At 40.9% G+C, this 27,814-nt stretch overlaps 1 protein-coding gene across 1 annotated transcript in view; it reads right to left on the minus strand.

The window, feature by feature from the left end:
* znf423 (zinc finger protein 423) overlaps positions 1–27,814 on the minus strand; it is a 201,974-nt gene that overhangs the window by 100,562 nt on the left and 73,598 nt on the right. The window contains exons 4-5 of the mRNA XM_051724421.1: positions 6,420–9,850; positions 4,941–5,025 (exon numbers count right to left, since the gene is read on the minus strand). Of these exons, the coding sequence (XP_051580381.1) occupies positions 4,941–5,025; positions 6,420–9,850 (3,516 nt within the window). The remainder of the gene's footprint in view (positions 1–4,940; positions 5,026–6,419; positions 9,851–27,814) is intronic.

A 27,814-nucleotide genomic window follows, 5' to 3' on the forward strand; every position in this document is an offset into this window, starting at 1 on the left:
TGCTCCAAACTTACTTCAAACGTACTTCTCTGTCTGCTCGTATGAATGTAACACATCATAAGAAAGTGTTTCACTGCTGTTCAAATGCACTTTGGATCGCATCATTTATATGTATAAATGTTTTCCATCTGAAAGCACTTAATATTAAATGAATCAAATGACAATAAAATGCAAAGTAATCTCTTCAATAATCAAAATACTTTTTGAATGTAATTGTATTCTAATTACCAATGATTTAAATTGTAACTGTAGTGGAATACAGTTACTTATATTTTGTATTTTAAATACGTAATCCCGTTACAAGTATTCCATTACTCTCCAACCCTGACCATCGCCTTTTAGTTCAAAAGTCCAAAAATTCCATGCCATCTTTCAGTTAATATGAGAAAATATAATGCATAAACAATAATTAGAATCACAGTGCAAGTAACTGCTGTCACAACTTGACATGTAATGTCAACTAACCAGGTATACAATGATTTTGTGTTTCTTGTGCGGAAATCTGATGTATTTGTTTGGATTACCGTGTGTGGATGAATATATTAGATTATCTGGATTAGATTATGTAGTAATTATCTAGTAATTCTGAATAGTTCATAATTTCATAAGCAAAAGATGAGATGATATAATGTTAGCAGGCTGATCCACATTCAGAAACTGAATGAACAGACAACTGCTGCAATATGAAACTAATGATAATGCGGTATCAAAACCACACAGTAAATAAATGTCTGCATGACCCTGTGTAGTCTGGAGCCATCGGTTTTTTTGATGAAATCAGGGCAGCGCTAATGAAATTAGTTTTCCGTACACGCAGATCGCTGCCTCCGTGCTAAGGAAAACTGTTACGTGGTCTCTCCGCTCAGAGACAAACGTCTACATTAAATAATCACACGGCTTCAATCAACAGGCAGGGAAAAATAAACCCACATTCCTCCAGGCTTGCCGCCTCCTGGAGAACGGAGCTCTGATTGTGTTCGCCTGCCTCACCAGTCGGATTAATTAAAACACTAGGCTTTTTTCACCCCTCCCATCTTGGTGTAATCAAGCTCTGTTGCAGCAGACCGCAATAGCCCAAAATCTTTATTGATTACCTCACCTACGCTCAAAACCACTTCCATGCAAACGCAGGCAGCAAAGATTTGAAACGACATCAACATAATCTAAACCTAAATTAAACATCAAGTCACCAAACCTCAAGGTGCCATAACCACCTGAAGCATGCCTAAGGAAGCCTTCAGGTGTGTAAAAGAATGTATAAAGGTATGTGTAGATTTTTTTTTTTTAATTGTGGGAGTAGAGTCTCTTGTCCCCTGTGCTCCTCTTGCAAAAGTGACTGTACAGAAAATGACACAGGCAGCACGCTCACACAGTGGTGGGGTGCTCACAGGAAGGATACAGAGAAAAGAGTAGAGGAGAGGAAGAGAGGGAAGCAGATGTTGCAAGTTTGAGGAGGTAAACTGATTGAGATGAGGTGTCACCTCAGTCTACTGGTGACTGTGAGAGAGAGAGGGAGAGAGAGAGAGAGAGAGAGGAAAAAAGAGATGGGAAAGGAGAGTGGGAGTGAGAAAATGTGAGAGGAAGTGAGGGTGGGGGATAGAGAGAGGCTAGGTGAGGTATGATCACACCTCTGCAAAAAAGGTAGAACGACTGAAATGGGGTGTCTGTGTATCCACAACCATGTGTACATTGACAGAATGTGTCTGTCTGTGTGTGCAAGCTCTTATCAGATGTGTCAAGCATATATGAGAAAGTATATGTTGGTAGGAACCTACAGGGATTTCCACATTTCATACAGGTGCATACATATATACTTATCATACTGTTTCTTCGACCAAACCATGCTCACACACACACACACACACAGCTGTTTTTGGCAGAGGAGCATGTATGAATATGCATAGTGAAAGCACTGATGAAACACATAAAGAGGAGAGATCAAATTCACGTGACTGCCGCAGCTGCCGAACAGTGAGCAAAAAGCACAAAGCCAAATTGTTCTATTTAACGGGGCAGGACAACAACGCATACTTAATGTTCACTCAATTAGTAAGTTCAAGTCAAACAATTAGCAACTATTAAATACAGTATATGTCACAGTGAAATTAAATTCAGACCATTTGCTGTCAAAATGCAACTATTTCCGTAATTGGTCTGATATTAATTGATTGCATCAATGTGTAAATGAGTAAAGCAAAGGGGCATCTGTCATGATTCACTGTTGTTTTGCCCTGTGTTTTGCCTCTGTCATCTGTCTCTAGTCTCCCTTGCACTTCACATAATTCACTGCCCTGATCACTACCAGCTGTTCCCTATTGTTCTCACCTGTGTTTCATTTACCTCGTTTATCCCTGTGTATATATTGCCCTTTTTTACCTTTGTCAGTTGTTGTGTTTCTCTCCAGTTCGTGCTCCGGTTTCTATCCTTTTTGTTTACGTTTATTTTTGCTTCCTGGTTCCCAGTCTTGCCCTGTTCCAGCGTTTATCCTGTTTTGTATTCCTGTTTTGTATTTTGTTTTATTTTTTCATTAAAGTTAAGCTGCTCGTAGATCCCGCTCTCGTGACCTTCTTTAAACATTACAGCATTGGTGCAGAGAGTGCAGTAGATACAGATTTTTTTATTTTATTATTGTGTTGTTAAAGTCCTGTGTTTACTTGCAAATTTCAATGTTAAAAAGAAGGGGCTAAAATATCAGTCTCATAATAGCCTCACTAGTCATATATTAAAGCTGACAAATAGTGTAGCTTTTTAATGATTGCTTCGTAATCTCTAAAAGAATGAAAGAGACAGTGCGAGAGAGTGCTAAAACTAGAACTCCTTTGTGATCTCACTTCAATTTTCTGGTGGCTAATGCAAAGTCTGATAAAGGTTAATACACGACTCCCTTTTCATTATTCAAAGACGTCATCAATCTTTGAAGAGGGTTTGAAAAAATAATAAAATAACAACGGCACTTAAAATAATCTGCCTCAATTCCATAATTAATCTCCTCCAGCTTTTCTGACAATTATGATGTTAATTAACCCAAAATTCCCTCCATGGCAATGGGGGAGAGACATACGATCCGCCTTTCCATCTCACATGCAGCCTATATCTCTACCATCAGTATCTTCAGAGAGGAAAAGAGAGAGAGGATGGAGTGATGAAAGGAGAAAGCTCTCAGCGTGGACCAAATTGGATTGCGATGGTCTGAGATTGGGCAGGTTGCTTGCAGTAAGGCTGCGAATGAATGGTGAAGGGTCAGTTGAGATGGGGAAGAGGGATGGAAGATAGAGGTGGATGGGTAGAAACAGGGTGGGAGGAGAAAGTCAGGGCAGTTAATAAGGGAATAATTGGGTGCTAAGCACTTCCATGCTTATTATATGAGGAAAAAGATTTACATGGGACCAAAGGACCCTTAAAGTGACAGTTCACCCCCCCCTCTAAAAAATTAACTTTTGTCATCATTTACTCACCCTCATATAGTTTCAAACCTGTCTGACTTTTGGTCTTCCGTGGAACACAAAAAGTAGATGTTAGGCAGAATGTTCAGTCTGAGTCACCATTCACTTTCATTGCATGGAAAAAAAGATGTAATGAAAGTGATTGGTGACTAAGGCTAACATTCTTCCTAACATCTCCATTTGAGTTTCACTGAAGAAAGAAAGTCATAATGTAGGGATAGAATTCAACTCAAAATTACTCCCACCTAAAAGAAGAAAAAAAAAAAAAGAGTGTACTAGTGCTTAGACTGTGAACACACAAGTCTATGTGGTTTGGTACAATGGCCTTTCTTAAGACAGATGCTGAATGCTCAGTAAGACACTAAGAATATATCAGGCAGCTCCGCTCCAGTATCGACTGTTGGGACTGGAGAAGGCCGGTGAAGTTGCTGAGGCTCGGAGCATTGCGCCGTTTGTTCTGTGAAATTACTCACAGGCCCAGCTCGTTAATCTACACTACAGTGTGCTGCTGCAGCAATTATTACTTAAAGAATAACAACACCATGGGAGGAGGCATATAAAACAACTACAGAGGAACTGTTCTGTTAAGCTCATATACTGCTATACTGCAGCCAGGACTAGCCAAAAAACAAAAAAACGAGGGAAGGAAAATATAATCCACCTGGAAAAAGTCATTAAAAAGTCCCACCCAGCATTCTACAGCATGCTATTGTTTGAGAAATGTATTTAAAACATTCTTATAACAGAATTAAATCAGTCAACCAATCTTTTACGGCATGCTAATGTTTGAGAAACGTATCTGAAACATTATTTTAACAGAATTAGATCAGTCAACCAACACTGTACAGCATGGTAACGTTTTAGAAATGTTTTTGAAACATTCCAAAAACATAAATAAATCAGTAAAAGTATTTTTGCTTCATTATCTAACCTTTGTCTGTGTTTTCCATTTAAATATTTCATGAATATGTTACAGATGGAAACATAATTATAATCCCAACATCAGTTGAGTGTTGTTGAGCAGCAAATAACACCCTCTCCACGTGCACATATAGTTACACTTTTGGCAAAACAGGAGAAACAAAGAGCAAAATGCGTGTAATTGTCCACGATAAGCTCCATGAATGAGATGAAGGGGAATAAAAGAGAACCTAATTGTTTGTTGGCCTTTATCGAGAGAGCGAGACCTGCAGTCCTGGTCTCGGCTGCATGGTGAAGAGTTAACAGAGCAATCAGACCTGCAGCCAAGGCCTCAGCTGCGTAGTCAAGTGTTAAACAATGGAACAGCTGTTGAGAGCGATGTCTGCACTTCCAGAAATAGAGCTGTTCATTTCACCTGTCTGTCTCACACCTGTGTGCAGGGAGTGAGACCGAGTGCTGGGGCAAGACTAAGGCAGCAAATAAGGGTAGGAAAGCAGGAGGAGTGACTGGAAAACAGCCAAACATACACACAAAAACGCACGCGCAATAGCAGAGAAAACAATGGAGTTGACTTACCGATCATATGATTGGCCACATGGATCTGTATCTCTCGTTCTGTCTCAAAAGTCATTTGGCATTTGATGCACTGATACGTCTTCTTCTACAAGACAAGAAACAGGATTGGAATTCACAGTGAACAGGCTGTACTTAATTCTCTACACTCTCACACATTTTTCACCTCTCCTGCTGCAAAGAGAAGCACAGAGAGGGGAGAAGGCAGAGATTCACCTATCTGTTACACTGAGCTGAGACAAAAGCACAGGTAAAGATTGAGCATCCCTGGAAGTTCACTGTCAATATCTAGTGAAGTGAACAGGCTGTACAATAGCCCAGCACTGCTGAACCCTCTGGGGCTAGTAGTAATGTAGCCATGAATTCACACATCTCTCTTTGACTCAGAACACTTTGGGAACACAGGGAACTTATACACCAAAAATACTGCCAGAAAATGGTTGCTGGCAATGTCTCTTCTTTTCAAATGTAATTGCATGAAATTCTTCTTTTAACAGCCAAAAGAGTAGAGATAATAGGAAAAGAAACACAAAAAGAGAAAAGGTAAAGAACACAAATTTTAGAACTAGAGGAAAACCTCAGATGACCTACAAAGTTCCTAAGCAAAAATAAAACCATTTTGTAATAGAAATTTTCTGTAAAAAGGACCAGTGCTTGTTTATAATGGCTAAGAGTAATCTTTGATCTGGCTTCATACTGAACTATCATAGACCAACAGAACAGCAAAAACATACATTTAATATGTCAAGCTAAAAAAAAAAATATATATATATATATATATAGATATATAGATATATACACTACCGTTCAAAAGTTTAGGGTCACTTACTCATTCTTTATTATTATTATTTTTCACATTTGAGGATAATAGTAAAGTCATTAAAACTATGGAAGAACAGAAATGGAACTATAGGAATTGTGTTGTTTCTAAAAAAAAAAAAAATCAAAAATAAATCAAAACTATGTAATATTTTTGCATATTCAAAGTAGCCACCATTTGCATAGAATTTTCAAAAATATACTCCTGACATTTTCTCAACCTGCTTCTTGAGGTATCACACTGGGATGTTTTTAAACAGTATTGAAGGAATTCCCATCAATACTGGGCACTTATTAGCTGCTTTTCTTAATTATTCGGTCCAAGTCATCCATTTCAAATACTTTTTTTTTTTAATAACATTTTAGTTTTGTAATGAAATAAATTAATATGTTGGCACAATTATATTTTTGTCTACAAAACTAATTTCAAATATTTAAGCATATGCCTTCAAATCAAAAGGTTTTTAAGATCATGAGCATAATTTCAGTCAAATGACCCCAAACATTTCAATGGCAGTGTGTGTATGTATGTATGTATATATATATATATATATATATGTATATGACAGAAAGCAAAGATAACAATATACCATATATGTACAAAAAGTAAAGATTAACTAAGAAGTATTTTAGTTATCGTATGGGTGAGGTTTTGACACTTACTTTAGGGACAGGTGAAGCATCTGTGGCTTTCTTGGCTCCACTCGTCTCAGGGCTCATTTCAGGATGGTCCACCTGAACGTGGCTCTCCAGGTCTTCCAGGGTCTCAAATTTGACAGCACATTCTGGGCAACGCAGTCCAGAGGTGCCCTTTTCTCCAGTCTCTTGCGGGGTCACCACAACAGAGGGCGACTGGCCATTTGTGCCCCGGCTCATGCAGCCAGCGCACAGACCATAAGGTAGGCCATTGACATCTATCTTGACCAGTTCCTGTTTATTCTTGAAGTCTTTGAGACACAGGGCACATTTATAGAGTTTGTGGACCTGCAGCTGGCCATTGGGAGATGATGATGCTGATCCTCCGCCACCACCACTGACTCCAGAAGAAGAGAGCTTCTGCATGTGAAATGTTCCATGGATCTTCAGTTCGAGCGTTGAGGTGACAGTTTGCATGCAAACAACACAGCGGAAGCCTGTGAGGGAGTTCCTCAGGTCCGGGTGCATCTGGCAGTGCTCGATAAACTCTTCCTCACTCTGCAGGGGCATCTTGCAGATACGACAGGTGCCTGTGTCCAGGCTCTTGCTGTGGGTGACCTTGTGCTCAGTGAGAGTAAGCAATGAAGGGAAGCGCTCACCACAGATGGGGCACATATAGTGCTTCGCTGGGCCACGGTGTGTCTGGGCATGTTCCCTCAAGCCATTCTCTGAAAAAAAGGTCCGTGAACAAACATTGCACTTGTGGTTACCCTTGATGAAGTCTGCCTTCTTTTTTCTGGAGCCTGCATCGTCCTCTCCAGGCCTGATATTGTGGTCTCGAAGGCGGTGATTTTGGAGCAGAGACTCCATGGTGTAGGCGGCACCACATATGTCACAGGCATACATTGGCTCAGAGGCATCCAGCTCCTCTTCGCCACCACTGGCTTCATGGCTGTTGGCCGTTTCCTGCCCACTTCCTTTTAAAAGCATGTTCTGGAGATCTGCTTGCTCAGCAGCTGCAGTCGATCCTGTTGCAGATCGCTTAGAGCTTTGAGTCACCCCATTGGGTGTTCCATTTTGGCTCCCTCTATTTCCATTGCCGTTTCCTCCATCAAAAATGCAGTGCTTCTCTCTGAGATGTCTTTCCAACAGGACAATGGCATGGAAGGCCTTCCCACAGAGGTGGCAGTTATACTTTTTACTGTGAGTAGTGATATGACACTGGAGCTCTACTTCTGTGCCAAAGGTCTCCCCACAGAATATGCACTTGCGAGCTTTTCCAGTTGTCCCAGGGCCAGTAGGATGACCCAAATGACTGTGCTTAACATGTAACTGCAGGTCACTCTCTTTGCGGAAGTCCCAGGCACATGCTGTACAGCGGTACATTTTCTTCTCATTGCTGTGCTTGACGGCCAGGTGAACTTGGATGGACACCTTAGAATCAAAGACTTCTTGACACAGTGTGCAGTGGTAAAGCACAAAGGTGTGCATGTCTAGCAAGTGCTTTTGCAGATCGTCTACAGATGAGAACTGTTTGTCACAGCTCTCACAGACATACTGGGTGGAGGTGGTGGTGTAGTGGATGGTCAAATGCTGTAGCAATGCCTCTTGAGAATCAAAGTCCTCTTTGTTGCACTGCGGGCAAGACTGTCTCCTCAGCAGCAGTTCCAGGTGGGACTTGAGATGAGCTTGGAATCCCTCAAAGCTGGTGAATCGAAGATCACACTGATTGCAGGGATAGTCCCCATTTGCAACTACTGGAGTGCTATCACCAGTTACTCTATGGCGTTTAGGGGATGATATCTCCACATCGGATGAGGCTGGGCTCAAGTCGGCCACTTTGACTTTGCGCTTATTGTTGGCGAGTGGGATGTTCTTGTGGTTCTCCTTAATGTGTTTTGTGAGTTTGAGGAGGGAGCCAAAGATGGGAGAGTTGGTGCAGTATGGGCAGGAATAGACCTCCATGAAGGATTGTGCGGGCTGCAGAACAGGAGACTCCATCTTGGTCACAGCACCCCCACTGTTGCAATGGGTCTGTTGAATGTGCTCGGTGAGGGAGGTCTCTGTAAGGAAACCCATGGAGCACTGGTTGCAGAAGAACGCATGGTTGCCCTCCAAAGTTGTGGATCCGGCAACTACACCACCAGATAAGCAGTGAGAAACACGGATGTGCTCTTGCAGGCTGTTGATGTCTGCAAACATGTCAGGACAGTAGTTGCAGTGAAAGGCAGAGACATTACTGAACTGCAGAAGGGGAAAGTTGGATGCAGAGCTCCCGCTGGATCGATGTGCTTTGCGCACATGCTCGTTAAGGTTGTAGAGAGTAGGCAGGTTTTCAAGACACAGCTGGCAGGTGTGGTTCTGTTGAGGTTTGTCTGCATGGATGGTCTTCAGATGAATCTCCAGAACAGCCAGGCTGTTAAAATCTCTCTTGGAGCAATAGGGGCAACTGTAAGTCACTTTGCCTGACCAGCTTCCATCATCATGGTCAGAAGATGGAGCAAGCTTACGTCTGCTCTGTCCAGGCTTGAGGGTGGAGTCTGGGGTTGAACCTCTCTCCAAGGACGCACTGGAATCAGGGGTAGCGCTGCTCATAGAAGCCACACTACCCAAGACAGGGTCAGGACTGGCACTATGGTTGCTGGAGTCTGGCTGTCGGTGGCTGTCAAGATGGCAATAGACGTCCTCTACAGATTGGAACTGCTCAGCACACATGGGGCACTTGTGTTTCTTGTTGGCGTGTGTTCTGTCAATATGGGTGAGTAGAGTGCCTTCATCGCTGAAGATTTCAGGGCAGTGGATGCATTGTAGTTCTGCGCGGTCTGAGAGCTGGGGGTGCTGCGTCAGCACATGTTTCTCAAGTTCATCTGTCTGGCTGAAGGTCTCCTCACAGTAATCACACATGTATAGATCCTGGTCCTGGTCAGCTACGTCACTGTTAGATCCATCACGCTTGCCCTGGTCTTTCTTTACCAGATGTTCCTTGTTCTTCCGATGGGCTTGCATGTGGCTCTGCAGAGAGGAGGTGGAGGAGAAGCCACGCTTGCAAATGCTGCACTTGAATGGCTTGCTGGAGCTGTGTGTCTTGAGGTGGATCTTGAGATGATCACTTCGAGAAAAGGCTGCCTCACACTCCTGGCAACTGTACTTTTTGTCACCGGTGTGCAGTTTGACGTGACGATCGCGGCTGCGCTTGTGTTTGAACAGACGACTGCAGAAGGTGCACTTGAAGGGCAGCTTGTCGCTGTGGATCTGCTCGTGGCGCTTCAGGTAGCTGAGACGACTGAAGGACTTGTCGCAGAACTGGCAGGGATACGGCAGGCCAGAGCCTCCTTCTTCCTCCCCTGTGCCCATGCCCATATCGCAGCAGCCATCCCCTAGCATCTGTGACGGCGATGCCACGTCTTTGCTAGAGGGAGAGGACGCCACCCAGGAGAGACCTGGGTCATCATCACCATCTGCAATGCAAAACACAGACAGAATTAAAAAGTTAAAGAGGCAGAGAAAATATCAAAATAGAACCAAAGATCTAAAGACAGCAAACCACAAAGGAGTAGAAAAATAAGGACAAAGATGTATATTTTATCCTCTTATCCTCCCTCGGCAAACAAGCTCATCCCCATATCCACCATATTTGGATCTGCTTTATCATATTTTTCATTATGGTCACCAGATTGAAATGCTTCTCAAAGGTGATTAGAGCTAATTCAAAAAGGAAGGCCTTCTTACTGGACAATGCATACAAAAGAAACAGTCTAGATTAATGCACACATACATTATACAATGATATACAAAGTGGGTTTTTCTTAATTCTGTCCTGCTTTGTGCAATCTGATGGGGCCTGACACAGTCCACACGTCATCTATTTAGCATCTCAACCAGCAGCCTCACAAGGAAAGCAAGGGAGAGAGCTCATGACTTATTGAGCAGGGATGCTGTGTGCACAAAGTCCCACTGCTGCTCAGACAAACACAGAATCTTCTATAATGGCACTGCTTTATTTTCTCTAAGTTGTATGTTCACTCTTAATGTGCTGAAAAAGCCTCTGGTATAAAAGATTCCAATAAAAAGAAAGTATGTTTACAGAGGATCACACTCAACCCCACATCCCCAAAAATCTTTCTTTACTCATAAGACAAATGTAACAATGGCCTCCTCTGAGCTGTATTCTAATTGGAAATGGAAAAACCTACTGAAATAAGAGTCACAAGCTATGACCTAACACAGAGGGAAAAGGGACAAGAAAAAAAGAACAAAGAAAAGTGCATCACCTCAGCGTGTATTGTATAAACTAATAACTTCAACTCCATATGGCAGTTGTAGGATTTTACTTCCACCCACTACTCTCCCATTACACAAAGGTGAGCACAGCAGAATTTGTAGAAAATAAATTCAAGTGATGAATTGATCCACTTTAAAATGTAGGTGCTGTGCAGAACAAATAAATCTCCACAGGGGTTTGTGGGTAGAAATTTGTAAAACCATGAATTATGAATTTAGCTCTAAGCGAGAAATGAATTCAGAGCTGGAGTAAAGAAAAAAGTTAAAAATAGAGATATCAGTGATGGAAAAGAATACAAGAAAGATGTGTGACATTGCTGAGAATATGCTTACACAGGAGAACAAAAAAAAAAAAGAGAGAGTGGGAAACCAAATAAAGGAAACTCATAGCTTAAGGGATAGCTCACCCTAAAATGAACATTTTGTCATCATCTACTCACACTCATACTTTTCCAAATCTATTTGACTTTTTTTTATTCAGTGGAGCACAAAAGGAGATGTCTGGTAGATTGTCAGGGACTGACAGTCTCATCCCCCATTCACTTTACCTATATGGTTTCATACAATAAAATTGAATGGTGACAGAGTCTGAACATTCAGCCTAAAATGAGTAAATGAAAATGAAAATGACCTATGGTGTATACTGTTTACCAGTCTTAAAAAAAAAAAAAAAAAACTCTTGTTCTTATTAGTGTCCATGGCATACCCTCTTCTGTACCCCGTTCATTCTCAGTTTTGGTCTTCGTCACTTTCTCAGATTAGAATTAGAGTAAAACAGCCCCTCCCCACCTCTAGCACACTGTCTCTGCCTCTTTTCTCTCCCTCCTTCAACTACAGTGCCCTCCCCCTGTTCTGTCCCTTATGCTTTTGTGTCCATGTCAGGATAAGAGTCATCCCAACACAACCTAAAACCCTCGCAACATGGGAGAGAAAGTGTTGCAGTGGCCCAATGAAAGAGCAGGGATGAAAAGCCCATAAGAGACTTAACCGTGGTGAATTCTTTGGCTGCACAATAAGACCATGGCCCCTGACAGGCCATTCTCTCATCCAGCCGCTGTGGAGGTGAGAGGGTATGGTAGGTGACGGTGGGGGGTGCCGTCTGACAGGTAGGCTGTCCTGCTGCGACACAGACGTGTACCACAGTACAAGAGATACAAAGAAACTCTTGCTTGAGAAAAAAGGAGGGAAAAAGAGGCAGAGAGGAGAAAAAGCATGGAGCCCAAAAGGAGAAAGAAAAAAAAACTCCTGGCACATGTGGTCATTCTGGTGAATTATAAATCTATTAATGCTAATGCAATCCCTCTGACTGCGACAGAATGTGAGAAATCACTTTTGAGAAAGAGGGAGATTATAGTCATTAAATAGCCTTAATCCTCAGAAGTGTGGCTGTCGGAAAATGGAAGATCACATGGCTTTTAGGGGGCTTTTGTCACCCGTCCGCCGGGGGACTTGGCAAGAGCACTAAACAGGGTACGAAATTTCAATAAAAAGTTAAATTAGAAAAGAAACAGAAAGAAAAAGAGAGGGAAAGTGAGGGGGGAGAAAGAGAGAAAGAAGAAAAGAACTGGCGACTGGAATAGGCACAAAAACACAGGGTTCCTTTCACGCTCCCTTTCTTGCCTGTTTATTCCACATTTACAATCGTCCGACCTTCCTTTTCTTTCCTGAATTCTCTTTCTCTCTCTGACAGTTTGTTTCTCACTTGTTCCACATTCCATCCCCAAACTTTCTTTCATGTTGTGACTCATTACCGAATTAATAGGCTGCTCTGGTGGTTGCCCCTGGCGCTGGCCTTCTCCTCGCCAGCCTGTCCCATGTGGAGGGTTAGAGTACAGGATGGAAGGGTGTAGAGTAGGTATGTCAAAAGTACTGGTATTTTGGCACTGAGTCAATACTAAAATAAAAAAAAAAGATGTCACAATACCAGTGTTTATGCAGTACCGGTAGTACAGAGCACCGATTCAATTCGAGACCCATGCTGTGTCTGACAGACACAAGACTGCTTTTAAATGCTCACACACAAATTTGACATAATTGGGAAAAAATTAATGCCCAAATAATCAAATTAAAATCGTGATAGATCCTTGTGTGACTAAATAAAATAAATATACTGTCTGCATGTGCTGTGTGCTTTACAGTGAATGTGAATGCTAAAATAGTTAAAGTTAAGAGCAAAATGTGTGCCGTGCGTGTTGTAATAGATGACAGAACAGAGCGCCTATTCACTGTGAAGCAAGTAGTGTCTGCAGACTATGTTTATATGTTTATAATTAATTTGCAGCACTTTGCATTTGGCCATTTAAACAACTGCTTATCCAGAGGTGTAAAGCTACCGTCAAAAACACACACAAACTGAAAACCTTCATATCAAAACAAAAGCTTGATTCAACTTGTGACAGAAATATGTTATTACTGTATAGAAAACTGTAATATTTGCATATATTTTGCATTCAATTTTATATATACAATAATACAAATAATAATAATAATGTTTAAGCAATATCCCATAAGCAAGAGTGCTGTTTGACTGAATAAAAGGTTTTATCAATCTTTTCATTTAAACTGTGATGCTCTGTTGTGCCGCACTTTATTAAAAAAATAAATAAATGTGTTTTAGATTATGCTGTGAGGATTTTTACAGAGACACTTTTGATTAAAAAAAAATGCAATGGCATGTTGAAAATCAATTGTTCTGTTTTTCTATTTCATTTGATTAGACACTATTTTGATGCTGAAGTTGAATTAATCTTCAAAACATGGAATTAAGACAAAATAAAATGGAAAACTTAATGAAATGTTTCATAGGGCCCTCCTGTCAACACTTCAAGGAAACATGCAGATGTGTTAATGTATTATTTACATTTAAATATAGCTTTTTTAAATAGCTTAAAAAATTGTGTTCAATAGCATATTATCCATTTTAGCTGTGGTATCGAAATTGGTATTGAGAATCATGAAACTGTACTAGTATTGGTACAGACAACTGAACTTTTGGTATTGTGACAACCCTAGCATAGAGAGGGAGGGGAAAAGGGAAGACAAGACAGGACTGGTAGAAGGACACATTCTGATGTCCAGGGTTGGGCCTGCCACCCTGCCTTGAAAGGGGCCTGGTAATTGGGACCATGGTAACAGAAACACATGGTGATAGTTGCAGCACCTAATCTGCGGATATTTTGATGAGATTTAAGAACAGACTCCCCTTCTTGGGCAAACCCCCATGCCTCCACCAGACTGGGCCAGGCTGAACCACATCGGGTCAGTTAATGGGCTAGCCAAAGCTCCGGCATGCCGGGCCGGAAACATGATGGAAGGCAGTAATGAAGACGTGCTCGGTCTGATGTCTGTCCTCTCCTCTTTATCAGACACAAGGACAGATTGCGGGGGGTGGCGAGCCAGATAGACAAGGATAAAAGAGAGATCCTTCCCAACACCAAAGCAGCGGAGAGATGTGGATTTTGTAAATGCCCCTACCAACACAAGCCAAACGTCAGAGCCAAACCAGGCTTGTGTGTTCATTAGAGCTTGGAGGCATATACAGCAGACCCACGCTTATGACATACAGCACTGCTGTTCCCCTTCTGGAACAACAACCCCATCCAAAAACAATACAGCAGTTCCACAATGATTAACACACTGAAATTTATACTGCATAGGAGACACTAACACTAAACCAGTGTCATAATTATTCCAGCAAACTCTATTCAAACAACTCTCGAGCTTGACAAATTAAGGCAAACATTCAACGTTTGCCTGATTGATTTTGCCATACATCTTGTTTAGACACTACAACTAACATCTCCCTTCAAAAAAGTGTCTTAACTGTAGTCTGTGTAATGCCAACTACTAAATCATAACTAAGAAATGGCCAAAAAAATGCTTGTCAGTAAAAGCATTGCCCCATTCTTCAAAGTCCCATCATGAAAAGTGCTTTGTGCTGAGTAATTATTTAAGAGATAGTTAACAAACCCTCATAATGTTATTCCAAACCCATATGACACTATTTCTTCCGTGGAACACAAAAAGAGATATTAAGCAGAAGGTTAGACTCTTTTTTTCCTTACTACAAAAGTGAGTGATGACTGAGGCTATCAGTTCCTAACATTCTGCTTAACATCTCCTTTTGTGTTCTATGAGAGAAATAAAATCTTAAGAGTTTGAACAACATCAGGGTGAGTAAAAATGTGGGTGAACTATTCCTTTAAGATTAAATAAATGTATCTTCTTATAGTCAGAATGTTTTTAAACTTGACATGTCCCTATCTATTGCAATATATTAAAAAATTTAATTTTCAGAACTACAACAAATATGGATTGTAAAATAGGCTGCTAATATTATCAGTGAGAACTCAGACATCAATATGCTAATGCTATTAGCTTCAAGCAATGCTAATTATAATAGAAATGGACCTCAGTCAGGATAGAGGTCATATTTAATTTCAAACGAATGAAAACGAAGCTGTGGTTGCTAAAAGTCTATCAATGGGTTAACACTGAAAATATGGCTTTCCAAAAAATGTCCAGTGGTCTAAAAAAAAAAGAAAACTCAACATAGATTGTTAAAAATTCTGATATGACCTAGGGCCTTACAGTACATACTTTTGAATGGAGTTTACATCTATACCGCAGGCCTCATTAGCATTGAATCAGTAAACCAGCACTGTTCAGTCAGTGTGGATTAAGGGCAATATAAGAATCATGGCCTAACTGTCTAGTGTTAATATAAGGTTCAGGACCTGTGTCTTATCACTTCACCTAGTCACATTCCATATTCCCGACCTCTCACCCCTCCTTCCACCTTTGAGCCTGGCCCCCTGCCTAAAACCTCCACCTTTCCCAGCAGCCCCCCTGCTCAGCTCACAGCCCCTTTCCCCTGGCCCTCTGCCCACAGCCCGGGGCAGGAGAGACACACTGTAGGGGGCAGAAAAACAACTTCCACCCCGAGCTCCCACAGGGCAACCCAGCACGTCGGCCAAACAGGCCTTAAGCAAGGGCCAGGGGAAAACAACTTTCAAAAAATCTTTCTTCTCTTTCTGTACTTCCAATGTACACGTGACTTGATTCTATAGGTGTTTTACTTGTATTATCTTCTGATTCTCTTTCCACTCATCTCTAGTTATAGTTCACTCAAAAATGAAAATTCTATCATCATTTACTCACCCTCCTGTCATTCCTAACCTGTAAGATTACAATAAAGCACCATAAAATAATTGTAAAAGTAGCATTTTCCAAGTATACCAAAGTAATTTAATAGCTTTGTGTGTAGAACAGACCACATTGCAAAATAATATTTTTTTTGTTTTGCAGTAAAAATATCTAAACATCTTAAAACAAGATACTGTATATTTATTGTAGATTTTTTGTCTTAAAATGTAATAACATCTATGCTTCTAATAAAGTTTTTAATGTACTGTATTTTGTCTTAAATTTTCATAACGTTTATGCTTTTTTCAAGAAAAAAAAAGTATGTGCCAATGCAGTATGAAAAATAAACTTGTTTTCCATTTGAATCAAGTTTTTTTAGGCAAATTGTTTTTTCTTGTTATAAGCATAAATGTTACTACATTTTGTTCAATGTCTCTGAAAATAAGACAAAGACAAATGTCAGTTTGCTTCTCCAGTTTTGTTTCTCATGTTATATGAATGTTTAGATATTTTTACTGCAAAACAAGACAAAAAATACTCAGTAAAAATGTATTTGTTGCAATGCAAAATTTAAGTCGTTATTCACTTATTACATTTCAGATTGTTTCGCAGACAAAGCTTCATAAAAATCTTACATAACACACAAGTGTCATGGACCACTTTTATGGGGATTTGATTGTCATTTTATAATGACAGTCCTCATTCACTTTCATTATAAGGAAAGTAGTGGCCAGGACATTCTTAAAAAAATTAAATGTTTTTCGACAAAAAAAGTTATGCAGGTTTAGAAAGACATGAGGCCGAGTAAATAATGACAGGATTTTCCCTTTTTTTTTTATCCCTTTAATTCTCTTCTCTCATCTCTCTTGCTCTTTTTCTATGCTTCTCCCAGAGTCCTCCCTCTTCCCTATCTTCCTTCCTTCCTCTCTACCCTAGGCAACAGGACCATCATAACCAAACACAACAGAAGACAAAGCTATGTTGTTAAGAGTGTAAGAAAGAGGGAGAGCTAAAGAGTGAGGACAAGAGAAGAAAAAAGAGAGAAAGAGAAGGGAGGGGGTAGCACACAGGAACTGACCACATGGCCAGTAGTCCTAAGGGAGGACAATCTCTGAGACCAAACACCTGTTTACTGATACGGAAATACACACACAAGCAAACCCAACTCCTGTCTTTCTCCCTCATACTGTTCTGCGGTGTTCCTGTGGGTTTCTAAGCTGACATACTCCCTGCCTGTGCTGTACCCCACTGCTGCTCAAGAGAGACAGTCTGTCAGGGGCCCTGTCCTGGTGGGCACACAAACACGCACATACACACAAAGTCGTGTTTGCTGTCCATAACAGTCCCTGCTCCATCAAGCTGACACTCTCCAGTCTGTGCTTGCCGGACCCCTGGCATTGCTCTCTGTTCCCTACAGGGGGCTCCAGGGACACAGTCTGTTAGGGGTCTTTTCCTAAAGGACACACATGTACACACAAAACACATGCCAAGGTGAAGTCATCAAGTAGCCAGTCTGTCAGGGACCGTAATCCTGGAGGAAACCCATCTATTTGCACTCATATGTACCATTGCACACTCACACACACACGTACACAACACGATGGCACATACATACTGGAGTGATGTCACAGGACAGGCTGTCTGTCAGGGGCCGGAATCCTGGAGGACACACACACTTGCTGCCCACGGCCCATATGGAGTTGTTGGCGCCCATAAGCGTCCGAGCAGCCGGACTCATTCCCAGGGCAGAAGGTGAGGGGCAGGGGGTTGGGAAGGCAAGGACAGCTGACAGCCTGCTCCCTATCTCCCCTCTGGCGACCCCCAGGTGAGGAAGAGGGAAATAAATGGAACGCGTTCTGGAGGCTGACCACTCGGTCACCTCTAGAGACCACAGAGTGCACTACAGATGGGTGCAGTGCTTTTGTGATGGCCAGGGCTATCATAACGGTAAGAGATATTGGCAAGAGAACAGGAAACGATGGGTAGATTAAGGGGGTAATAGGATCGGGAAATGATGCGAGCTGGACTTGAACTTGTGCTGCCCATATCAGAGCATTTATGCCAGCCACTAGGCCACAGTTCCAACAAGGAGAAGAGATTTTGATAATGAATCAAAAGTTTCTTGGCTTTTTCACATCTAAACGCTATTTAACATTATTAATGGGTCAAGGCTTTGAACTGAGTTTACAGTAACTTTATCTCCTGGAGAAAATGTTTGTTAAGAAGTGCTTCCATCTGTCTGGTTAGCATCACAAAACCTTGTTTAAAGGAGTGTTTCAGATTAAATGCATGTCAGAACAGTTTAGGAGGAGGAGATGGGCCACTAACTGAAAAATTAATGTGAGAAAATGTAACTCTCAATACGTCAGCTGTGGGAAAGGAAATCCAACCTTACAGTTAAAAGAGCCGATCACTTTTTTGTTAAGTTTGTTTACCCTAGAAAACGCATGTGCATCAACTGGACTAGCCTGAAAAAGTGCCGTTTTTAAGTGTGATTTGAGATACAGAAGCAAAATTTATTATACGAATGTTGTCCGAATTTATTGCTGATTTGATATATGTAATTGAAACATTATCTTGACAAACCTCCAAAAAAAAAAAACTAAATAAATGTGTTGACAGTTACACATCTACAGTGGAAGTCTAGGGAGCTGCATAGCTCATATTGCCCCCATAGACTTGAAAATTAAGTGGATTTCTGCTTTATGTTTTTTTTTTACAAACTAAAGGAACGAGTTGAAATTATTTTCTGTGGTAATCAACATCATGCCCTAGATGATGTTGACAGAGCTTAACTTCTATAGCAAAACTTTCCTCTGCACGAGGTTTTGTGATGCTAACCAGACACAGAGGAAATAACTTCTAAACAAACCATTTCTCCGCAAGATAAGGTTGCTGTATACTCAAATTAAAAGTCTTGAGCCATTAATAATCTTTCATGCAAAAAAGCCAGCACTGTTTATAGCATGGATGATTAACATGCTAAGCATTTTTAGGGGCACAAAGGTGAAACATAAGTACTCTGTGTGGGTCTGCCGGAGAGAGGAAGGTGAGATGAAGGAGAGGTAAAGACTGAGGGAGAGGCTGCGTGATGACAGGGGCACTGGCAGTGGTTAAGCTCCGTTTGACTCTTGCGTTGCTCAGTCTGCGCGAGCGGCAGGGGCCCGCACTGTTAAACAGCTGCAGATTAATTACATGTGAAGTGTACCAAAACAAGCCTCTTCACAACTCCAGCATCAGAGACGAGAGGTTTGGCTTCAGCCTCTCTCTTTTTACAAACTTTGCCTCCCTTTGTGGCACTTTCCACGTTCAGTTGAACATGAACCATTATGACAGTCTAAGCCAGAATAAGCTGCACTGAGGACCACACCATATGCAATAATGATGTCACTGAACGTTTAATAAAAAAAGTGATGGAGTTCTCTTTGACGCTCTTTTGATGAGTCATTAACACAACACTTGTCTCTCTCAGTCACTCTCTCTCTTTTTGTCTATCTGTCCTCTGGTAGTCATGTATGTCACAAGTTTTACTGGTTGGTTGGAAGTGTACAGTGATTGCAGTCAGGTTCCTACTGTGTACAGAGTCAATGGAAAGCAGCTGCCTGCCTAGCCATGCAGGAAAGCAGCACTCAACAAGCACTTTGTTCCTTTTAAAGCCCCACATACACACAAACATCTACCTTGCATAACTTGGAACATGACCCTCCATCACTGAGATGTGCATACATGTGTGTTTGTATATGTTTTGTGTGGGAGAGCGAGAGAGCATGTGCAGAACAGATGGGAGAAGAGAGAGAGAGAGAGAGAGAGAGAGAGAGAGAGAAGGAGAATGCATATAAATGTGTCCCTGATCATTCTCTCCATCCCTTTCTGTACTCATCTGTCTAGGCCTTTTTCGTTCCATGATCTGTCCTGTGGTAGACAGGGCTCTACGCAGATCACACACTGTATTCTGCCTCTTGGCTCCCTTTGATCAAACGGACACTGAAAAGTGTTTAGGTTAAAGCTCACCTGCTCCCCGGTTAACACAGAGCAACCCTTTAACCTCGCTATATCATTGCAAAGTATAGACTAATAACTTCACTAATCTCTCAAATCACTCATTCTGCTGGATTTATCTCGAAATTCAGCTCTATATTAGTTCAACTGCATATATGTTTTGTTTTGTATTTTTTTAAACTGTATTAGCCCGAATGATGGACCATCATTTAAATGGTGGTCTAGTCAGAGCCGTGGCCTAGCCAGTAGTGCACACACTTGAGAAACATTGAGCTAAGATGGTCATGTGGGAAACACAGGTTTGAGTACAATCCATGAACTGTCCCTCACTTTCTCATATATTTTCTTTTTAATCTCTACTATAACTGTCTTATCAAAAGAGGCCCAAAAATGTAAATAAATAAATGTAACTTAAACTAAACTCTCTAAGGTCTCACTCTCCCTACTGATTTCCTTTACATTGTATAAGCCTATCTGTGTACAAAAAAGAATAAAACAAATTAAACTAAAAAAATTTGGAATATTCTAGGTTCACTACAAGTTAAGCTTAATCGACATAAACTTAAAGGCAAAAATGTGAATCTTATCATTTAATAAAAGCACTTACATTAATTCTTCTGTTAAAACTCATGTATTATTCAGCTGTAAAGCCGTTTAAATCATTTTTACAGTCATTTTCGGGATTTAGGGTTTGTTGACAACATCGTCATGGAAACAAAGTTGTAAAATTGGTTCTAACTTTACACAGAAAAGGTTAGTAAGCGATTTTATCACACTAAAATTATGTTAACACATATACTGTTTACATTTTGTGGCTATAGACCATTTCAAAGATTGTTCGTTGGTGACGTTAAGTGACGTCATTGTTCCATGAACATTTCCTGCTTGTCAAAACAGAGAGTATTTAGCAGAGACAGGCCACTATTAAAATGAATGGGAGAAATTGGAACGCCCAACGGCAGCCAACAGTCAATGAATGTAGAAAGGAATTCCTGCCTTACAGGTAAAATAGCCAATCACATTTTAGATACAGAAATCGGCTGTCAATCAAAGTGAGAACATGCATGCGCATTAGCTATATAACACGGTAAAAAAATTCTTTAGCATAATCTGAGTTAACGGTGCAGAATTTATTATACCAGCTGTCACGGAATGACAAGCCCCTCCTGTGGATCATCGTCGCCTGCGGTGAAGTTTTCCCATTTGGCGGCATGTGACAGGGCTCACCTGAACCCAGTGAAGAGCCTCATCACCGTTGCCTTTAAACACCGAGCACGCCTTTCCTCGGGAGACCGGTCTCTATCTGCTAGTGTCTTCGCAGGTCCAGGAATGGAGCAGGGAGGGTCCGGTGCAAGTTAGATACGTCGCCGGACCCACACCCCGGAACCCCGGTGCGAGTTAGATGCGACACCGGGGATTGGAGCATGGATGCCGGCCCGCTATTCCCTCAAGTGCTGAGGCCCAGGGAAGCCGGGCCGTTCAAGTGAAGCTGCCGCCCCACGCACCTCGGACCAAGGAGGGAAGCACGTTGCAGCCGCAGAGATCCCGCCCACTATCACCTGGAACTTCCCCTGTCTTCACTACTCTTCCTTCACATAGCCCTTTTCACCGCGAAGGCCCCAGATTCCCCTTTTGTTTTGGACATTTTAAATAAATGCCTCTCCGAGGCCTTAAGCCACCCACTGTGTCCTCTCTTGCTCACCCCGCCACACAGTGTTGTGTCAGATTTTACTTCTTATTTGAAATGCTCTTTTATCATAATCTTGACCAAAGATTTCGGTCTTTCCCCATTCAAGAAGATAGGAGCTGCACTTTCATGATGCTTGTTTACACAGAAAAATAGATGCCCAAACTGCCCAAGAGCATTCCAAAGACAGCCGCCGAATGGAATGACTTACCTTGAAAAAGAGACTTTGTTGAAAGGATCCGGAAATGCATTTGGACCGTTCTAATTCCTTTGTTTTTGTTTACATTCTTGAAATGGTCTATATAATTTAACTTGTATTGAACCCGGAATATTCCTTTAAAGCTGCAGTGTGTTATCGATGCACCACTAGCAGGACCAAATGGAATTGCAAAAAATGTAAATGTAAAAATGCAAATGTCTGGTACAAAGTGTTAGTCTTGCAGCAACTCATGTGATTTGCTGAGCCAAAGTTGCTATGAAGGGCCACTCAAATAAACATTGCAACATTAAAAGCTCCATAGAGTCAAAGTGTTTACACTTATCAACCTACCTCTTAAAATGATTCTGACAAGACTGTCACTGAAAAATACTACTACTGTGTAACCTACTATAGAGGTACTATAGACTTCCGCACCTGTCTCTGACCATCCCTCTTTTCCCTGAACTCAATCAGCCAAACCTCATTGTTAAAAATAGTAGGTGTGCCCGCAGGCTCCTGCGTAACATGAGGCGGCTAATGGAGAACTCTTCGTGCTAACTAAAACATGTTCATACCCTCCAAACTTAGCATGCTAAACACATTTAAACAATTATCTATTAGCATATGGCCCAAATTCTGTGTAAAACTTAAAATAATAGCCATCGCTCTTAGCATGTAACTGTCTCTAGGGTATGGTAGGTTAAGCACCTTTTTTCTGATGAGTGTTTAATCCATCTCAAGCCCTCAAACAAGTGCTCCCAGTTGACAAGTTCATGCTTAGGTAATCCACTTACACCTGCATGAACCCACAATACAGGAGATGACCACTGGAGCAGTGTTTAGCACTGCTGTGTGTTGCCTAGCACTGGGGCTAAACAAGTGGGTATTTTATTATCCTTTTAATTCATAGGACAGTGGAGAAAGACAGGAAAGTTAAAGGGGGTTGCAGAATTGGGATGTGTTGCAGGCGGGATTTGAACTTGCCAAGAGCTCTTTATACATGTCACAGGCATGTGCTTGGCGTGTGTACCGCCCCCTACAATCAGGAGAAGGAAAAACACCTAGGGAATGTTTATGGCTTTGTTGACTAAATTAAAAGGCTGATCACAAGCTCTGCATTGGCATGTGGTTATGGAATTGTGGAATCGTTCTTTGGCTTGTAACAGAATGTAACAATGCACATATACAGTATACAAACTATTAATACATTCTTCTACAGTGGGAAAAATTATATTTGCGTGCGCTACAACATGGGAGAAGTAAAGGATAATGTACAGTCATTATCACAAAATAACAAATTCCTTGTGTGTGTTAAACACCCTTGGCCAATAAAAATCTTTCTGATTCTGAAAATATATCCAGACTGGGTGATCTTGAATTAACATTCATCGTTTCATTTTGAAATAACAGACGGCTTTCTATACAATATCCCACTTATTACATGGCTACTTAGCAAAATAAACAAATAAATGGACATTAAATATTGTTTTTGAATAGGAATGATGTACTGTGGGAAAGGAAACTGAGTAGAGAGAGGCCTGAAACTAGCACAGCTATGTATGAAATCGGTTGCCATTTATACTTTTAACCGTCATTATAAAAATGATTAAACTGCAGAAAGCGGTGACTGACCAATCAGAACCATGTATTCTAGAGAGTTGTGTAATAATACATGATATTGCAGAGGGACTCAGGCAGAGAGAAGAGGCTTAAGGCAGGGGCCCTCATGAGGCTGCAGGGCCCATGGGACCCTACATACAGGCAGAGAGAGGCGGGTACCTCCTGCCCATACTGCCACAGTGGGACCCTCGGCACCTCAAGGGACACCAAGGACTGAGAGAAACAACTGGGCCTGCCATTAGTCATACAGACTGGGAGAGCAAACAGACGGTGAGCATGAGAAAAACATCCACACACACACACACACACACTCACAAGAACTACACACAAACACATGCATTGACATTAAAGGAATGGTTAACCCAAAAACAAAAATCTTTCACAATTTACTAACCCTCATGTTGTTCCAAACCGTATAACTTTTTTTCTTTCGTGGAACACATGTAAGGCAGAATGTTAGCCTTATTCACTTTCATTGTATCTCCCCCTCCCCATACAATGAAAGTGAATGACTGAGGCTAACATTCTGCCTGACAGCTCCTTTGAACTATTCCTTTAATGCACAAACAGTTGAGTAAACCGGAACAAGCACAAGCAGAACCGCGCATGACATTAACATATAAATAGCTACCAAAAAAAAATAAAAATGACAAGAGACACACACCCACATGAGCTAATGAAAATGTGTTATGAATATTAAGCATAAGCATAAAAATACAGGGCACAGGCATTATAAAAAAACACTACAACACACACTCATTCAGACACACATGCAGACACACACACACACACGCTGCAAGGCAGGGTGAAGGAGACACCTGGACGGCAATGTGGTGAATAAGGACAGGATAATTACTGTGGTATTAAACGGTGCACTCCCCAGAGTGACACTAGAGCACCCAGCCGGGGTTCAAGGACACAGATAGAGCTGCACCTCACCACTGTCATTACAGCAGCACGCACTGTCTCTCTCTGCCTGACTCCTGCTCAACCTCTCACTCTCTCTTTCTCTCTCTCTCTCTCACACATACACACAAACACTCGCATACAACACATAAACACAAACAGCTGCAACTCAGCACTGTCATTACTGCAGCACGCACTGTCTCTGACTGTCTCTCTCACAAACACAATCACATACAACACATATAAACACAAACAGCTGCCCTTAAAGGAATAGTTCGCCCAAAAATGAAAATGGTCATTATTTAGGCCTACTCACCATAATGTGATTCCAAGCCCATATGAATTTCTTTCATGGAACAAAATAAGAGAGGTTTTAGAGTATTTCAGAATCTTTTTTAGAATATACACACTGTCTTTTCTATACAATGAAAGAGAATTAGGACTGATGCCTTCAAGCTCCAAAAAGGACGAAAAAGCACCACAAAAGTAGTCCATATGTTATTTTGTAAACATTTCTTAATTTTTTATGGAAGTTTCTATATTTATTAGATGAAATGGTTGGTAAAAAAACAACGTTATTTATTTTTTCTCACAGAATTGCAATAGTACGATAGGAAAGTTGTGTAAAAATTGTGATTTTTGATTTGTATAACTTCACCGATACATGTTTTTTTTTCTTTGATACCTATATATAAAAAAAAAAAAATGTAAATGCTTTTTATGTTCAACGTACTTATTCTCCAAATAATAATAATATAAAGTAGTCCACATGACTTGTGCGCTAAATTGCAAGTCTTCTGAAGCCATATAATAGTTTTATGTGAGGAACAGACCAAATGCTTCACTCTTTTACATACTCAAACTTGACATGACATGATCGGACATGAGATGCACAAGAATAGGGCTGGGTATTGATACAGATTTCCTGATTAGATTCCTATTCACAAGCTCTCAATTTGATTCGATTTGATTCCTATTCTGATTTGATATTGACTCATATGGGTATATTTCAGTTAAGTGTCCCTTTTGCTTGCATATGAAAAAATTCTCTCCCAGCTAATGCTGTTAATTATACAGGGGACCTTCTAACTAGATTACGAAAATATTAATTTGAGTAATTATCATTTTGGTCACATTTTAGCTTTTAAAAATGAACAAATCCATGTATACAATCAATAAATATGATAATATATTGCATATATAATTTTTTGTTACGTTTATTGTTTAATAACATAATTTGTACTATTTACAGGTATTTACATTGATTTGTTGAAGCCGTGTTAAAAACCGGTACTATCTTTTTAACACAGATGTTATTTCAGTAAACAGCGTCTCTAAATCAGCACGTTAATGAGAGAGGACTCGAATGGCTTTATCTCATCTGTCCTATGCATGATTAGAATCACATGTTTCTTTTTTTATAGCTTTTGATCTACAACTGAATGTAGAGAACAGAAAGGGTGTTAAAAGAGACATTTTATGTCAAACGGGTCATGTGAATCTCGTCTTTGGACACACATTACGCTGAACAAATTTTACTCTCAACACACAGTGAAAGGATCTCTCTGCTGAATACTCCACCTCTATACTATCCAATCACTGTTAAGTGAAATCTAAACATTTACCAGCCAGTCGTCAATATACATTTTAGTTGCATAGCACGGAATTTGGTTGAAAATGAGTGTGATTTCCTCTCACTGTAGAAGAGGGTTGCGCATAGAGTAAATGATCGATCATGGGATTTACAACGAAGATCGTAATGCATCGGAAAATCAATATTTTTACACAAGAACCAATGACATTTGGCATGATTGCTGAAAAAAAACAAAAAACAAAAAAAAAAAAACATATATATATATATATATATATATGCAGAAGTGTGAATAAGATTTGAAAGCTTTGTTGGAGGGAAAGTTTTCATTTTCAGTGAATAACAAAAAAATTTCAGTCCGTTTCTCAAACAAAACTGTTTTATGGTTTCAGAAGACTTGAAACAGTGCAAAAGTCATAAAAATGACTTTTATGACTTTTAATGGTACCATAAGTGCCCATCCTTCTTCATATTCACTGTATGGAAAAACTCTTTTGTGTTCCACAAAAGAAAGTCAAATGGCTTTGGAAAAACTTGAGGGTGAGAAAATGATAGAATTTTCATTTTTGGGTAAACCTCTGCAATTCAACATCGGAGGTACACACATGCTCAAACAAAGAGAGAAAGATCAATCAAAACAAAGGAAATAAATCTGAAATATCACACACACAAAACTCTTTCAACAAGAAAATACTGAACTCACAAGTTTTAACAAAAGTTCTTTTAACAAAAGCTGATCGCTGGACCATACCCACACCAGCTCTGATAGCAGTTCTTAGAAAGTCACACGGCCCTTTAACATTGCTGGAACGCTACGTGCCGTGGCAATTAGCCCAAAAGAATCGCCTTATCAAGCCACACCGAATAGCAAATCAACCCAGCATTTTGCAAACAATGCCATTACTCTACAAACAAACACAACCCCCACTTCCACACATGCAGGAGACTATGGATCAGCGCCCGGCAGGAGGCGCGCTAAAAAACGGACAATGTGCGACCGCCAACAGGTAAGGGCCGCTTATATACTTTGGTATGATTTCATCAGTTGATTATTATTTTTGTTAAACCTAAGCACTGCCCAAGACTCTCTCCTACACATACACACACACAAACAATAACAACACGCATTAAACTAACACACATGACTGTATAATGATTCTTTACTGTTCAAAAACAAAGAGGGACGCCAGGGCAACCCAAGGAGTGGCCAGCCATTAGCTTTGTGAGTATATTTCACTTTAACACAGTGACAGAGGGGCCAAAAAAAAAAAAAAGAGCATGGTGCCTTTAATCAAGGTCATGAAAATCAAAACCTCCAAAATAAAACAAAACAACAAACAGGAAAGAAAAAAATCTGTATCAAGTTCAATGTGGTTGTCAACAAAAACGACCCAACTTTAAAACAAAATGGAGGGTGGGGAGAGAGAGACAGAAGCCTTTGTGTATTAAAGAGTGCATACTGTCTCCATCAAAGGGGGCTCGGCTGGGGGAAAAGAAGCAGTAGAGAAAAGAAAGAGACAAAGGTACAGCGAGTGTGAAAAAAAATCTGCCCAACATGAAATAGATCAAAGGCTGCGTTCTGGAAAAAGGGAAGCTGGGGGGTCCAGTAATTATGGCCTACATCCGCTAAAACGCAGGGAGAGAGGATGGAGGCAATGTGAAAACTTCTCCAATCCACTGGCTCCTAGGGTTGCCTTTGCGCTAGTCCTTCACACACATACACACACTCCAACCCCTATCGGGACATACAAACGCTGCCAGATCCCATCGTGGCCCACCCCCTTTGCCAGTAAGGCCTCAACCCATGCAGGGAGCCCTCCTGCTGGCCCATGGGAGGAAAGGCTTTCCACTGTGACTGCCCGACTAAAAAAAAAAAAAAAAAAAACTTTTGTTGGGAACTTCTGGCATCGCCCCAGGGGCTGTTCTCTGGGAAGGAGAACCAAGCTGACCTTCAGACAAGCACACATTCAAACATATATGAGTGCCTCACAATG

This window comes from Myxocyprinus asiaticus, chromosome 18, assembly GCF_019703515.2.
Source record: "Myxocyprinus asiaticus isolate MX2 ecotype Aquarium Trade chromosome 18, UBuf_Myxa_2, whole genome shotgun sequence".
NCBI lineage: Eukaryota > Metazoa > Chordata > Actinopteri > Cypriniformes > Catostomidae > Myxocyprinus > Myxocyprinus asiaticus.